The 17,367-nt window shown below is 42.7% G+C and overlaps 1 protein-coding gene across 5 annotated transcripts in view; it reads right to left on the bottom strand.

The window, feature by feature from the left end:
- Positions 1–17,367, bottom strand: part of CCDC30 (coiled-coil domain containing 30) — a 123,227-nt gene that overhangs the window by 977 nt on the left and 104,883 nt on the right. For 2 of the 5 annotated variants that reach the window (XM_034650438.1, XM_019808102.2), the window contains 3 exons: positions 11,592–11,733; positions 8,118–8,254; positions 5,724–5,838 (listed from right to left, as the gene is read on the bottom strand). In XM_034650438.1, the coding sequence (XP_034506329.1) occupies positions 5,724–5,838; positions 8,118–8,254; positions 11,592–11,733 (394 nt within the window). Of the gene's footprint in view, positions 1–5,723; positions 5,839–8,117; positions 8,255–11,579; positions 11,734–17,367 lie in introns of all 5 variants that reach the window. The other 3 variants (XM_034650427.1, XM_034650432.1, XM_034650439.1) reach the window with 3 other exon arrangements.

Genomic DNA, 17,367 nt, shown 5'->3' with positions numbered 1-17,367 from the left:
CTCCCCTCCTACTTGTTAGAATGGCCATCATAAAAAAGACAAGAGATACCAAATGCTGGGAAGGATGTGGAGAAAAGGGAGCCCTTGTGCACTACCGATGGGCGTGTACATGGGTGCAGCCGCTCTGCAAAACAGTATGGAGGTTCCACAAAAAGCTAAAAACAGAAATACCATACAATCCAACAATTCCACTTCTGGATATCCAGAGAAAATGAAATCATGGTCTGAAGATATCTGCACCCCACCCTATGTTCATAGCAGCATGAGCTTACATATACGTACAATCTAAAAAAACAAACAGACTCATAGAAGCAGAGGTCACATTTGTGGTTGCTAGAGGTGGGGTGTGATGGATGGAGGAATTAGGCAAAGGTGGTCAAAAGGTACAAACTTCCAGCTATAATATAAATTCTGGAGCTGTAATGTACGACATGAAGACTACAGTTAATGATACTGTACTGTATATTTGAAAGTTGCTAAGACAGTCGATCTTAAAAGTTCTCATCTCCAGTAAAAAAATTGTAACTATGTGAGGTGACAGATGTTAACTAATCTTATTGTGATAGTCATTTTGCATTGGATATATATATCAAATCATTGTTATATGAATCACAAGTTATACTTTTTAACTTACACAATGAATGTTATATGTCAATTACATCTCAATAAAAAATGTAATCCCTAAATACCTATAAAATATCTGGTAATTATAAATCTTATACTTTTATATTAGCACTTTCATTGTAAGCCTGCTTATTATATCTATTTTCCTACATGAATTATCTCATATTAGCTGATAAAATCATTCTGTTCTATTAGGTAAGTTTTTACTTAATACTCTGGTAAACATTTTCTGTCACTTTAAATGATGAAAGAAAGTATCTATTTTTTGCAAGATCTGTGACTTTAAAAACCAAATACTCTTTCTCACAGAAATCGATCAACACAGACCAAATTTTACATATTGTTACAGGGGTTTACTGATTCCCCTAAACTTGGAACCCCATTTAAGCTTTGATACAGGCCAACTCATTTCTGTGAGAAATTCTTAGTTACCCTGATAAATGAGAAGCTTCTATAAGGAGGAAAAAACTAGCATTCAGAGAAATTTATAATGTGCTAAAAATATTAGTAGACTTGGAGTTAGGAGAGCAAGGCTTGAATTCTGGCTCTATTAGTTAGACTCTGATATGTCCCATTACCTCTCTGAGTTTTGTTTCCTACATTTAAAATGTGAGAATAACAATTAATCATTAATCTTTCAGGGTTATTGTGAAAATTAATTAACATAAAACATATGGGAGGAACTCAATAAATGTTCAATATAGAAAAGCTTCTTTCACAGAGAGAAAGCAGCTGTATTATTGAAAGACATTTATTTGCCAAGCAGTACACTATCTCTATTTTATTTATATATTATAGGTACTTTATATATATTATTCTAATTATTCTATTTATCCCCAGTAGCCATATCTGAAATTCATCCATCCATCCATCCATTCATTCGTTCTTGTAATAGGTTTATGGAGATATAATTCACACACTATATACAATTCAGTCATTTCAAGTGCACAATTTGGGGTGCCTGGGTGGCTCAGTTGGTTAAGCATCTGACTCTTGGCTTTGGCTCAGGTTGTGATCTCAGGGTCAGGGGATTAATCCCCGCATCAGGCTCTGCACTCAGCGTGGAGTCGGCTTGTCTCTCTCCCTTTGCTCCTCCTCCTGCTTGTGCTTTCTCTCTCTCTCTCTCTCTCAAATAAATAAATAAAAATAAAGTGCACGATTCAATGGTATTTAGTGTATTCACAGGGTTGTACAACCATTATTACAACCAATTTCAGAGCACCTTCATCACTCCCAGTATAGATCTAATACTCTTTTACTACACCCCACCCCCGACGCTTCAGCCCTAGGCAGCTACTCATCCACTTCTATGTTTATCTATTTGCCTATTCCGGACATTTTATATAAGTGGAATCATATAATATATGGTGACCGGATTTTTTTAATTTCACATAATATCCTTAAAGTTCATCTGCATTATAACACGGATCAAATACTTCATTCCTTTTTATGACTGAATGATATTCTGTTGTATAGATGGATATACCACATTCTATTTATCCATTCATCAGTTGATAGACATTTGGATTGTTTACACCTCTTGGCTATTATCAATAATGCTGCTATAAATATTCATATACAGAGTTCGGTGTGGAACAGCCACCTTCGAGTGTTATTACTTCATTTTCCCAGATGAAGGAACTAGAAGGTGAATAAGGTTTTCTTCTTTCATACAACTAGTAAAATGCTGAGCTGGGATTTGGGACATAAGGTGCAACAAGAAAACCTATCAAGGACATAAAGGCATATTTGGAGACGGGAGGATTCAGAAAAAGCTTTATGGAAGAGAAGATATTAGCTCAAATTATGAGGGACAGTAGGAACCAGCCAAGAGAAAATCTGGGGGAGGGAAGTCATGGGAGAAGGCAGTGGAGGAAAAGGGACTTCCTAGAAGAGCCTAAAGAAGACTGTGGTAAGTCATTGTATGGCTTTGGGTCATATGTTCAGATTATATTTTGTAAAGATCCCTCTGGCTATAGACTAATAGAACAATAGGATTTCAAAAGACAAAAGCCAGGAAGATGAAAGAAGGAAGGTGGGATGTGTCTTTCCAAGTAAGGGAAATACATCCAGAGGGAGGAAACCAGAGCTTTGGAGGAAACAGTAAATAGATTAGATTCATTTTTTTTTAAAGATTTTATTTATTTATTCGACAGAGATAGAGACAGCCAGCGAGAGAGGGAACACAAGCAGGGAGAGTGGGAGAGGAAGAAGCAGGCTCATAGCACAGGAGCCTGATGTGGGGCTCGATCCCAGAACGCCGGGATCACGCCCTGAGCCGAAGGCAGATGCTTAACCGCTGTGCCACCCAGGTGCCCCAGATTAGATTCATTTGATCAAGCTTGTTTGATGTCAGAAAGTTATTTGGACTATGAGAAGTTCCTATGTGGCTTCAGTTCTTCTGGCTTAGACATCAATGCTGGCAGCCTTCCCTAATCACCCCAGACAGGTTTAAGTGCCAGTCCGCCTGCTTTCACAGCACTCTGGACCTACCACTATTGTCAAACTGGCCGCAGCGCGTGGTAGTTGCCAGCTATATGATGGTCACCCTCATCAGGGCCGAGTTCTGTGAAGCCAGACACTGTATCTTGTACCTCACCATACCCAAACCACAAGGGGGGCAGTATGAGGCCTGGCACCCTGAACATGCCTAATAAACATTTGTTGAACAAATGAACTTTTTCTGATAGACAGAACAAGTCTCTGGAACTCTGTGAGATGAAGAACTATGAAGACAGGCAGTGCTTCATGCAGATTAGTCTGGAGGCATGGGCAGGACAGATCAGGAGGAGAGACTGAAAGGAGATGAGTTAAGTTGTTCCTATAACCCAGGTGCTGAGTGCTTGGGATGCAGAGGGTAACATGACGGACGTAGTCCCTGCTCTCGTGGAGTTTATAATCCAAGAGTGAGGAAAGATGGGATTACAACACAGGAAGCAACATGGTCTCTTACAAGGCCATGTCCCTGGTTGCCCGCATACCCTGAAAGGGAAACAGCAGACTTGAGGTATTACGAGCTAGTGGTTAAGAGCAAGGTGCCAGAGAGAGTTGGTTTCAGTCCCCCTTCTTCTACTTATTAGCGATGTGCCTGGGGCAATGATGTCACTTCACCTCTCCAGAGCTCTGTTTCCTCAGATGTGAAAATGGCAAGTTTATTTTGTAGATTAAATGAGATAATGTACATAAAATGCTTAGCACAGTACCAGGTGCATAGCAATCACTCAACAATTGTCAAGCGCTCACCTTTTTAGCTTCTGAGGTGTTGCAAGGAAGGAGGAGATCTAGGCTATGTCTGATCTCAGGGATCTATATACTGATCTGTTTATAGTATGATACTCAATCACCGAGAACCAAGAGGTGTGGGAAATGTCAGCAGTAGCTGTGTGACTCAGGCATACCACTTAACCTCTCTTGAGTTTTATCTCCCTCCTGTATAAAATGAGGGGATCGAACTGGAAGAGGCTTAAGATTCTAAATTTAAAAACAATTTTGGAGTTGTTTTAACAGGTGTGAAGATGTTACAAGTTGGTACTTTTGTCACACATGGAACATGGAGCTTGATGTGCTGTAGTCCTGACCCCTGTCACATTTCTTATCTTGTTTGAGGATAATGGTGTGGATCTCAAAGCTATTGGTTCTAGTATATCCTCCATTAAGGCTCTAACTCAGCACCCATAATACTACAGTGCTGGTTCAAGTATGTCTCTGTCCTTCTCTACCAGACTAAAGACCTCCAGAAACAGGGTCTATCTTCATATTCCTAGGACTTAGCATAGTTTCTGGAATTGATGTTTGTTGAATGAATAAGTAGAATAGTGAGTGAATAGACAGTTGAGAACAGTCGTAGCTCAAGCAAAAACATGAAGTATTGGAAATTAAGCTACATAATCTGGCAGTTCGACTTTTGACAAAATCTACAAAGCAACTCATATAGTTTGGAAATAATCACCTTTCTTTTTTAAAGATTTTATTTATTTATTTGAGAGAGAGAAGTGTGTGCACGAGTTGGGGGAGGGGTGGAGGGAGAGAGTGAGAAAGAATCCCAAGCAGATTCTGCGCCAAGCGCACAGCCCCACATGGGGCCTGATCCTAGGACCCCGAGCCAAAATCAAGAGTCGGACACCCAACCAACTGAGCCACCGAGGCACCCCAGAAATAATCACTTTTCTGAGAGCAAACCAGATGTGGGTCTTATGCTCATAGCAACAGTACCCAACAAGCAGGATCTATCTTAAGTATCCTGGAAGGAAACATCTAGCAGGTGATACAAACCAGAGGAGGAAGCAAGCAGCTTCTATCTTGGATTCAGAATGCAACTCTGCTCATTGAAGTCCCTCTCGCTGACACATTTACCAGCTAGACTCTGGACCTTCTTTGAAACTATACTATTGCCACATCTATTTGGACTTGGTTACTTGTCTGCTTGGATTTTTGAGAGAGAAATTGCTTTTCTCTGACTCTGATGTTCCCCTTAGGCCTGACTCCTTGCCAGACCAGACTATCTTCATTTACGTCTCTGAGCCTCAGATTTGCTCATTTCTCAAACAGGGCTAGAATATCCATGGCAAACAGGAATGAGAATGAGGCATACATGTGAAAATATTTAACAGTCATTCATTCTCAAATATTTATGGAGCACCTGTCTGTAGATAAAATGACATAAGAGATACAATCCTTACCCTCCAGGATCTCACTGCTGATTTGATGAGATAGAGAAGCAAAAAGACAATGGTGATACAGTGTTAAAGACGCTACGAGGCATGCACAGTCTCTTTGGGATCACATACGAGGAGAGTGTTTACTAAAAAGCTGACCCAGGAGTGCCTGGGTGGCTCAGTCGGTTGGGTGTCCTACTCTTGATCTCGGCTCAGGTCTTGATCTCAGAGTCGTGAGTCCAGGCCCCAAGCTGACCCAATGAAGAGCAAAGCTGGCCAAGAGCAGTCTCAGTGTCTGCTGCTCTCGTGCAGCCAATGTGCTTCTTTGCCACTGGCCACCATGAGGCCAAGTGCAGCCTACAGCTACATGAACGTGAAGAGAGAACACCACAACCTTAGCAACTAGGCTTCATACGAGGGACCCAACAGAAGCATGCATCTTACCTCTCCTCTGTGATTCTGGATGTTCTTTATGATATGCTCTAAGAGGCCAACCTGCTGCGTAAGCCGCAGAGTGGTTTCCTGCAATTGCTTATTTTCTTTATCCAGAAGAAGTACTCTAAGAATGAGATAGATCAGAGGAATAACTAGAAATTTCTGTATCATTACTAAAAACTCAAAACCATGTCCCACTTACCACTAGCTCTGGGTCTTAGCCCACTGCCTAGATTATGCAACCAACTTTGGCAGAGTAATTCTCATGTTCCAAGACCAAGTAGAAATTAATAAGCTTTTAGCCTATACATAGGCATTAAAAACATATTGAGAACAGAGACATACCATATTGCAAGAGTATGGAAGGCACAATTCTAGCCCTTGAGAAACTTGATGAAGGATATGATCCCATTTAGGGGTGGGACTGAAATCTCTCTGCATTCCTTCAAATATTATAGCTACACAGCCTGCATCTGGTTCTGATCTCGTATAGTCATCCCATACTTTTGTAGTAATAGCAGCAGTGGTAGTAATAGTAATAGTAGCAGCAGCAGGAGTAACAGCAGCAGCGGTAGTAATAGTAATAGTAACAGCAGCAGTGGTAGTAATAGTAATAGTAGCAGCAGCAGCAGTAACAGCAGCAGTAGTAATAGCAATAGCGGCAATAACCATTTACCAAGTACTTACCCTGTGCTTAGTCCCTGTAACCCACCCACAGAGTAAACACTTAAACCTGCTCACGTGTTGGCTCATTTGGTCCTTGCAACAACTCCATGAAATTGATATTGTTATGGAGCCTATTTAACAGATGAGGAAACTGAAGCCCAGAGAAAGCAACTTGTTTAAGGACATAAAACCAGAAAGTCATAGAGCTGAGATGCTAATTCAGATCTTTCAGATTTCTAAGCCTGAGTTCCTAACCACTATACCAGGCTCACTCTTCAGGGCCACGGTTTATTTGGGATACATGATAGTACAATAGTGCTGATCAGAGATTTGTGTTTGAGTTCTGATTCTGCCACATACTAGCTATGTGATCCTTAGCAAATTCCAAATCTGAGCCTCAGTTTTCTCATCTGTAAAAGGAAGAAGCATCCTGTAGAAGAAACTTACTCCAAGGAAAACATACAAGTCCAATCCAGATGGCTAGAGTGTGTCTTTAGGAGGGCAAGATGGGAACACCATTAATGTTAAGCACAGGTAATAAGTCAGTTGTGTTGGGAATTTCAGAATCAATGATGTAATCTGAGAAGGGCAATGGCTTACAGAGAAGGCTTACGAAAGGGGAGACACAGGCAGTAAGAGATCATCAGAGACTCCCCAGGCCTGCCCTGAGAAGTGTGTGCCCATAACAGCAGAGAGGAGAGCTCCAGTCTGCTGGACAGATCTCCCCACAGACTGTGGTGCTGTGGGCTCTAGGGCCAAGCTACTGAGGTCCACACACTGCTCTGTCACTGACCAGGCTGCCTGAGTTCCTGAACTTCCCTGGGTTAGCTTTCTCACCCATAAAATAAGGCTAAGCCCAGAGCCTCCCTTGTGAGACTGCTATGAGGATTGGTGAGAGAGACAGCTAAGAACAATGCCTAGCACAGTGTAAGTGCTCAAAAAATGTTAATCATCATAGTTATTATTGATGACTCTATGTGTTAAGATCAAACCACTCCCTTTGCCCTAAATCTGTGCTCCAAGAAAACTTTTCATTGTAACTGGAGATTCCTAATAGAGGGGAGAGGGCTTGGGCTGGGTGATATGTGAATTCTTCTCTGCTGGGACCATTTTTTGTTATAAATTAATACAGTTGGTATCCCACGGGTTTCATGAATTTAAGTCACTAGTATGAGCCTGTTCCTCTCTTGATCTACCTTGATTCCACAGGTATCAGATGATAAAAATGAGCGTCAACACATAAAGTGACAGGCCAGAATGAGCACAGCGAGGTCCTCAGTCAGGCAATGCCTACATGCAAGAGCCCATTAAATGGCTCACCTGCTTCCTCCATGATCTTTTTCTCTTTAATTTCGTAACTTTTGCATGAACTGCTGAAAACAGAAGGCAGCAGAGCAACAATTATAAGATAGGCTGCAAACCCAAAGGACAGTCTCTGGAACAACCTCTTTTTTTTTTAAATTTCCTTTTTTTTTTTAAATTTTATTTATTTATTTGACAGAGAGAGAGACAGCCAGCGAGAGAGGGAACACAAGCAGGGGGAATGGGAGAGGAAGAAGCAGGCTCCCAGTGGAGGAGCCCGATGTGGGGCTCGATCCCATAACGCTGGGATCACGCCCTGAGCCGAAGGCAGACGCTTAACAACTGAGCCACCCAGGCGCCCCTGGAACAACCTCTTTGTTGAGGGAGAAACATCTTTGCCGAGTTCATTGGCTCCTCAGGCAGGGCCACACCTACCTCTTCTGGACGGAAGATAGTACCCATTTATTGTCATGGATTAATTCTTCTTGCTCCGTGACTTGTTCCAGAAGTTTCCTTTTCTCTAGGAGCAGTATGTCATTTTGAGCAGTGACTTCGTCCTGGAATGCCTTCTGCTAGAGATAATAAAACCCCTCATTACCACAGCAGGAGGAAGAATTATGAAGTTGACAGCAAATATCCCTTCTTTACGTTTCCTCTCCTGTCCCCTAGTATGTTTTCACCTGTTGACTGACATTGTCGGCTAGATAGTTCTTCTGTTTGTTTTGGTTATTTTAGGTCCTGTGTTTTTTTTTTTTTTAAACAATTTATCATTCTCCTGGGTTAACATTTAAAAATATCTGAGCAACTCAACTTCCAGTAAGGTCCCAAGGCTTTCATGTGTATTCTAATACCATAAGTATCAAATCGCTACCAAATGCAAGTGAACTCCCCGAAGCTCCAGCCTGACATTTTTCCATGTAATACATCTCTATCTGCACTGTGGTGATAGTCTTTTTATGGCAAAGGGAGAAGATGGGAATTTAGCCCCCATCCTTGGCAACCAGCTTCGGGATCTCAGTTGACTTGGCAAATGAAGCAGGTAAGCCGGCTACTGAGAATATCCTTGCAGCGATCATGCTGAAGAGACTTCCAACCTGACACCGTGTCTCATTTTCTACCAACATTTTTCCACAAAGCAATAGCTAGTGAGATTATAGCTAAAATGATAAAGGAGTGCAGCTTGTGAAAAAATACTAATGTTCTTATATTGAAAGAGTCAGTAGCTATTAATAAATGTCACCGTTAGTGAGGAGTTTAGAAGCTCAAAAGTGTAGAATTGCCCTTGTCACCTCACTGATGCCCTGTCAAGGGTAAGTGTCTTCGCCCTTCTGTGTTTGTGCCTCCTGCTGCCACAGGCGGGAGTGACTGGGGATGGGAGAAGCGTAATGAGCTGCGGGCAGATGGCCAATCACAGAGTTAAGAGGGGCAACTTTCTTTCTTTTAAATAAGGCACTAATATAGATCATCCAGAAAAGACTCCATCTACTATTCAAGAAGTGTAAGAAAGCATATTACATTATGTTGTGAAAAAAACCACTCCAGATTTTAAAGTCCTGCAGCCAGGACACTTCAATATCCAACAATAGTCTTGTCTGCTCTTATTTAAATATGTCTTTGGTAAGGATTGAGAATAGAAGCAGTCATCCCACCAATACTACTCTGCAGTTACGACTGGATTAGAAAGGACACTGGATGGGGCAGACTCCTGACATTTTGCGCTTTGGAAATACCCTACTTTTTTGAACCAGAAAATCAGGATACCTGCTCTAATAAAAGGATAAAATATTTGGAGAAATCTGGTTTGGATGTTTACAACAGTCAGAAGACTCAACTGGCTCACTGTATAAAGAGAAGGCTGAAGGAATAAAATCCAAAAAAGTGGCATTACTTTCTGAAAACTTGGCGCTTAGAAGGTGAGCCCAGCTTCTTTGTGCTTGTGGCTCTGGTCCACAGGCCCTAAAATAAGTAAAATCAGGACCTCCAGGTTTGTACCACTGTGGCATTAAAAGATCTCACATCAGTCTTCTCTAGGCTAAGTATTTCCTATTGCATTAACAATTCCTCCTGTGAACTGTACATCTACCAATTAACACGTGTCTAAGAGAGCTTACACCGTAAGAGAAGGAAGGAACGTCTCTGGGGAGTTGTCTGTGTCAGGTGCCACTTCACATTTCCTATTTTAACCGCACGAAAGCCTCGGGAGGTGAGGATTAGTTCCGCCATTTCATGGACGAGGAAAATGATACCCAGAGACTTGTGCCAGGTCACAGAACTATGAAGTGGCAGGTTTAGACTTTGCATCTGCCTGCGGCCAAAGCCCACAGCAAGGGCAGTGAGTAAAGGAACCACCTGCTCTTCCTTAGCCTCTGCTTATCGGCCATCTCCCGAGTATTTCCCGCAGATCTGTGGTTCTCTGGGAGACATGTCAGTGTCCCAGTGCTGCTGTAACAAATTACCACAAACTGGATGGCTTAAAACAACAGGAACTGGTTTTCTCACATTTGTGGAGGCTACAAGTCTAAAATTGGAGTGTTGGCTGGGTTAGTTCCTTCTGGGGGCTCCATGCCTCTCTCTCAGCTTCTGGAGTTCACAAGCAATCCCTGGTGCTCCCTGGCATAGCGGCATCACTCCAATAGCTGCCTCTATCATCACGTGGACTTCTTCCCCTGCGAGTGGCTACGCGTGCCTGCTCTTCTTATAAGGATGCCAGTCACATTGGATTTAGGGCCAACTCTAATCCACCATGACCTCGTCTTGACTAATTACACCTGCAAAGACCTTATTTCCAAACTGATCACATTCTGAGGTTCTGGATAGACATGAATTTGTGGAGGACGATATTCAACCCAGTACAGTCAGGAAGAAAGAAGTAGGGGGCTGTTTCTGTCATATAAGCCTAACAGTGGAAGGCAGGCTGTCCAAGAGAGTAGGAATCAGAAGTAGGCTGCTATTTCCGGTGGGCCCATGAACCAGGATTGCTACTTTCTTCTGTAGTACTTTTCATGTACTTTTCCTAGTTGTGAGTCCAACCTGGATCCAAGTCTTTAAAAGTTTGACAACTTAGTGCCCAAAGAGGATACTGCAAAATCCAACTGATTTTCCTCTCTCACTATCGTGTAGAGTATCAGGAGGATTTTTTAAAAAAACACTGGTGACGCATCTGCTATAATCCAAAAATGTTTTATTGTGTGTAGTCTAGAATTCTTAACCATCCCATAATAGCCCATGGAATGACTGAAATTGCATGAATTCTTTTGGGATCCTTGGCACATACATAGAAATGAGTATTTTAGGAAGAGCACAGAGTTTTAAAAATTCTGATGGGCTAGGCATCTCAAGAAGGGAAAGCATTACTGGCCTAGTCAGTTGCTCTCCACTTTGAATTCATGTAGTTTAATGATCTCAAGACCGTTCTGCAGTTGATTCCATGCCATCTGTCTCATTTTCCTCCTGCCTACCAGTAAGGGGCAATGGGACAAAGATGAAGAAGACATGGATATTTAGAAAAAAAAGCCTGCAGACACTACACAAGGACTGATAAATAGGGGTCACCAATTTTCACTGCCATTTAAAACTGACGGGAGTTTGAGGCAAAATGAGGGCAATGTAAGTAGGAATGAGTTATGGACGGTGGTCTGCAAGTCTCTGCTGACAGGTATTTAAGAGAAGACATTTGAAGACAAGACACTGACCAGAGTTGGAAGTGCAGGATATTTTCAGTGACTCAGTTTACCAACACCATTGAGTCTTACATACTTTTTGGCAGAATTACTCACATCGAAAGAAGGTGCATAGGAAAGAAATGAGAACCTAAGTATGAAGAGGCCACAAGAGAATTAAAGCACCAGCGGGCTTTCTCGAAGGAGCCGAGCCGCAGCACATCCGGGAGCTCTTCACCTTTCTGCTAACCTTTTCCACTCGCTGACGCAGACATCTGGCTTCATTTTCCAGTTGTTCAATTCGACCATCTCGTAGTTCTACTTCATGAAATAAATGGTCCTTGACTCTGCGAAGCTTGTCTTTGTGACGGTGACGTTTCTTGTTATAGTTTCTATAAAATAAATTTACATAGAGGCGCAGCTGAGCACGGCGGACACGTACACTGCTTCCTCAGTATGCACCTTTCTTGGATTTTCTCCTCTTGCTTTCTCAAGGGCTGCCACCAGATGCAGATACTTGTCCTGCCTCCCATCTGCAGGACTTCCAGACCCCAAAGGGGGGAATGGACCAAGGGTAACCTCCTAAACAGCACCAGCTTTAGTGACCTCCAACTCAGGAAACTCCTTGACTTCTGATCCCTGACATCGAATTCTGAATCCTGCCCCATGGAGTCAGTCATTAATTTAAGTTTCGAGGTCTTGGCTATACCCTTCAATGGTGATATAACCCACTTCAATCTCTGATAACTGAGTCCGCTCTCAGTCCTTCCCCGAGTCTGGACTTCTGAAGGCCAATTCTATGTAGGTCTCTGCTCAAGACTCTAACTCAGTTTCTGACATAAATCAAACTTACCGTCAACAAGCACATGAAAAGATGTTCAACATCATTAGCCATTAAGGAAACGTAAGTCAAAACTACAGTGAGAAACCACTTCATACCCACCAGGCTGGCTAAAAAAAAAGAAGACAATAACAAGTGCGAGCAAAGATGCAAAGACATTGGAGCTCTCAAACACTGCTGGTCAAATGCTGCAGCCTCTTTGGAAGAAGCCTGGAAGTTCCTCAAATGGTTAAATGTGGAGCTGCAGGACCCAGCAGTTCCACTCCTAGGTTTCTACTCAAGAGAAATGAAAACAGACGTCCGCGCAAAAACTTACATACGAATATTCATAGTGGCACTATTTGCAATAGCCAAAAGGTGGAAACAACCCAAAGACCACCAACTGATGAAAGGATAAGCAAACTACGGAATATCTGTACAGTGGAACATGATTCGGCCACAAAAAGGAACGAGGTGCCGATCCACGCTACAACACAGATGAACCTTGAAAGCATTATGCTAAGTGAAAGAAGTCATGCACACAGGACCACATACTATATGATTCCCCTTCTATGTATTGTCCAGAACAGGCAAATACAGCGGATTCCTGGTTGCCTGGGGCTGTGGAGGGAGAGGGAAATCGGGGATGGCAGATGATAACTAAAGGGTTTCTTTTGGGGGTAACGAAGTGTTCTTAAAATTGACTGTGGTGACGGCGGTACAACTAAAAGCCACTGAATTGTACACTTTAAGTGGGTGAGCTGTATGGTATGTCAACCATATCAATAAACCTGTTTTTTTAAAAAAAAGAACAAAAATCTACGTTACCATTTTGAGCTCCTGTAACAGCTAATCTGAGTAAGCAAGAAAACAGAATAAAGCCTCAATACCACCACTAGGCAAACCTCTTTGAGGGGCGCCTGGGTGGCACAGCGGTTAAGCGTCTGCCTTCGGCTCAGGGCGTGATCCCGGCGTTACGGGTTCGAGCCCCACATCAGGCTCCTCCGCTATGAGCCTGCTTCTTCCTCTCCCACTCCCCCTGCTTGTGTTCCCTCTCTCGCTGGCTGTCTCTATCTCTGTCAAATAAATAAATAAAATCTTTAAAAAAAAACAAAACAAAACAAAAAAACCTCTTTGAAGATGACTGTGCTTTCCAAATAAGAATATTGTTATTCAGAAAGCACTTCTGCAAATTAAAAGTTGAGGAGAAATTTTACTTTGAACCTATTAGGTCTGATCCCACAAAGTCACTCTAAATTAGGGTACCTCGACCTCTGTCCTACTGATGTTTTGTGCCAGATAGTTCTTTGCTGTGGAAGTCTGTACTCTGCATTATAGACTGCTTAGCAGCGTCCCTGGCCTCGACCCACCAGACGCCAGAAGTACCTTCTACAGGGTGACAACCCAAAATAGCTCCAGACATTGCGCAATGTCCCCTTGTCCTGGGAGGCAAACCGCTGCCCGCTGAGAACCACCGCTGAAGCTAACGTCCGTAAACTGGGCTTTCTCTAAGCCTACAGCAGGGGTTCTCAGGCTGTGTTCTGACCGGCAACATCAGCCTCCCCTGGGAACTGGTTAGAAACGCCAAGTCTCAGGCTTTATCCCAGAAGTACAGAATCATAAACTCTGGGAGTGGATCTGTGTTTTGCCAAGTCCTCCGGGGATTCCAATGCAGGTTAAAGCTTGAGAGAAAGCCCTGGGCATATTTGGGAGGGAGCCCCTCACCACTTGCATTTCCTTATGAAAAGAACTACCTGTGTCAGGCTAGAAGATGCAGGTATATAGCTCTTCTTCTCTCCTGCTAACAAAACCCAGATTTCATTTAGAGAGCCCTTGATCTCAGGAAAGGTGGGTAGGCCCCAGGTGTGTGTGTGTGTGGCCAGGCGGATGGGCTTATGAGACAGGTATGCCTGCTGGGCGCTCCTAGGAACGTGAGAAACCATCCCTGGCTGCCCCGGCTGCCCTCCGCTGAGGCTGTGCCACCTGCAGCTGCAGTCCCTGCCCTGGAATCATGATGGGACAACCCTAAAGACGAAGGGGCCAACCCACCAAGCACAGCAGGACAGAACAAAGGAAAGAGCCCGGTCCTTAACAATACTGCTGAGCAGCTGAGTCGACGCAGCCATCACCTTCCTCCAGATTTCTTGCTATATGAGAAAAAAATTTTGTTCTAAATATGTCAGGTGGGGTTTTAGGTTTTGTTTTGTTTTGTGGTCAATTACATCCTGACATCTTAAAAACAAAACAAAACAAAACTACTCCAAACAAACAAAAACCATTTTTTTTGGTATGTATCTTGGTTTAATATGGAAAACATCCTGAGAGACATTTGTATATAAAAAGAAAACAAAAGAAACCTGATTTTTCCTTTTTTAAGTTTTCTTTTTTTAAAATTCAAGTAATTAACATACAGTGTCTTGTTAGTTTCAGAGGTAGAGGTCAGGGATTCATCAGTCTTATGTACCACCCAGTGCTCATTACATCACGTGCGCTCCTAAATGTCCATCACCCAGTTACCCCAGCCCCCACTTATTCCCCTCCAGCAACCCTCAGTTTGTTTCCTATCATTAGGAATCTCTTATGGTTTGTCTCCCTCTCTCATTTCATTTTGTTTTATTTTTTCCTCTCTTCTCCTATGATCCTCTGTTTTGTTTCTTAAATTCCACATACCAGTGAGATCATATGATAATTGTCTTTCTCTGATTGACTTATTTCACTTAGCGTAATACCCTCTAGTTCCATTCACGTCGTTGCAAAGGGCAAGATTCCGGGGTTTGTTGATGGCTGAATAGTATCCCATTGTACATATCTACCCCATCTTCTTTATCCATTCATCTGTTGATGGACACCTGGGCTCTTTCCGTAGTTTGGCTGTTGTGGACGCTGCTGCTATAAACATTTGGATCACTACATTTGTATCTTTGGGGTAAATCCCTAACAGTGCAATTGCTGGGTCGTAGGGTAGCTCTATTTACAACTTTTTGAGGAAAAGCAAAACTATTCTAATGGGGGGTGCCTGGGTGGCTCAGTCAGTTAAACGTCTGCCTTTGGCTCAGGTCGTGGTCCCAGAGTTCTGGGATCGAGCCCTGTGTCAGGCTCCCTGCTCAGTGGGGCAGTCTGCTTCTGCCTCTCCCTCTGCTCCTCCCCCCACCTCACTCATGCTCGCTCTCTCTCAAATAAATAAATAAAATCTTTTTTCAAAAACCTATTCTAATGGTCTCTATAGCCCCTGAATGCCTAGACATTTGGATAATGCCATTTTAACTGAAAAAAAAAAGTGTTTAAGGAATGAGAAAGTAAAAGCGTTTAAGGTATGAGAAAGCTACTCTTTGTCACTGTAGTACCTTGAGGGCACAGTCAGTCAGGCCTGTGGTGGCAGGCAGTCTGCACAGGTTCACTATCTGATCTCACCTCTGACACTTAAACTGGGGGAAGCCCTAACTTAAGTGAAGGGAACTAACTAAAAACCTGTGCTCCAGGCTTTTCACGAGACACCTCATTTGATTTTAAAGCAAATTTGTGCCTCCTATCTTCGTACTCTATGAATCAGGAGACGGAGGCTGTGCAGGAGAGTTAACTCAGTGGGACTGGGGTACCCAAACCCTCCACATTCCTTGACTGGCTCCTGGGAGACGACCCTTAAGGCCTTGGAGTATCCTGCTTGATAATAACATCTTTGTACACCCGTGGCCTTGGGCCACACCAATATTTTATGCTAACAGTATGATTTCTGACGAGTGCATTTTTGTTCTCCTGGGGCCCTGGGTCATGCTGTGTCAATGTGACCTTGGGGATTTGGGGGACTAGAGACTGAGTAGTTAAGGTTAATCACTGGGGCACTCCATGGCTATGTGACTGACCCCCAATAAAATCTCTGGATATCAAGGCCCAGGTGAGTTTCCAGGTTGGGAATACTTCATACATGTTGTCATATGTCATTGCTGAGAGGATTATTTCCTGTCCATTCTACTACACTGGGAGAGGACATCGGGAAGTTTGCTTGTGTCTTGTCTCTCCTGGACTCTGTCCTATGTGCCTTTCACTGTAATTCAAACCATAACCATGCATATAACAGCTGTTCTGAGTTCGGTTGAGTCCTGATGAATCACCAAACCTGAGGGTGCTCTTAGGGCCTCCTGACACAGAAGGAAGTTGCTTCTACAGAGAAGAATCTGACCCCAGAGCCTGTGATCTCCCACTATAATACCAGGTGTAATTGGGACGCCTGGGTGGCTCTTGGTTTTGGCTCAGGTCATGACCTCAGGGTCGTGAGATCAAGCCCCACGTTGGGCTCTGCTCAGTACAGAGTCTGCTCGAGATTCTCTCCGTCCCTCCTGCTCAGAATCACTCTCTGTCTTTCTCTAGTCTCTCTACTCTAAGAGATAAATAATTAAGTAAATAATAAATAAATATGTAAATAATAAATAAATAAAATCTTTAAAAAATAAATTGAGGTACAATCGTACACAACATTATATTGGTTTTAGGTATATGACATGATGATTTGATATTTGCATATATTGCTAAATGATCACCACAGCCTAATTAACATTTGTCACCGTACATAGGATTTTTTTCTTGTAATGAGAACTTTTAAGATTTACTCTCTTAGCAACTTCCAAGGATGCGATACAATATTAACTGTAGTCACCACGCTATACATTACATGCCCATGATTTATTTTATAACTGAAAGTTTATACCTCCTAAACTTATAGGAAAAGCTTTCAGCCTTTCACCATTGAATATGATATTAGCTGTAGGTAGGCCTACATTTCAGGTCTTATATTCAAGTCTTTAATCCATTTTGAGTAAATTTTTGTGTATGCTATAAGACAGTTCTCCAGTTTCATTCTTGTGCATGTAGCCATCCAGTTTCCCCAACACTATTTATTGGAGAGACTGTCCCTTCCCCACTGTATATTTTTTTTTTTTTTTTTAAGATTTTATTTATTCATCTGAGACAGAGAGATACAGAGAGAGCATGAGTAGGGGAGAGGCAGAGGGAAAGAGAGAAGCAGATTCCCTGCTAAGCTGGGAACCAGGAGCCGGACATGGGGCTCTACCCCAGGACCTGGAGATCATGACCTGAGCCGAAGGCAGATGCTCAACGATTTGAGCCACCCAGGTGCCCCTCCCCACTGTATATTCTTGGCATCTTTGTCATAAATTAATTGACCATGTATGTATGGGTTTGATTTTTTTTT

This window comes from Ailuropoda melanoleuca, chromosome 2, assembly GCF_002007445.2.
Source record: "Ailuropoda melanoleuca isolate Jingjing chromosome 2, ASM200744v2, whole genome shotgun sequence".
NCBI lineage: Eukaryota > Metazoa > Chordata > Mammalia > Carnivora > Ursidae > Ailuropoda > Ailuropoda melanoleuca.
Note: the sequence above shows the minus strand (reverse complement) of the source record. Positions and strands in the feature narration are given on the sequence as shown.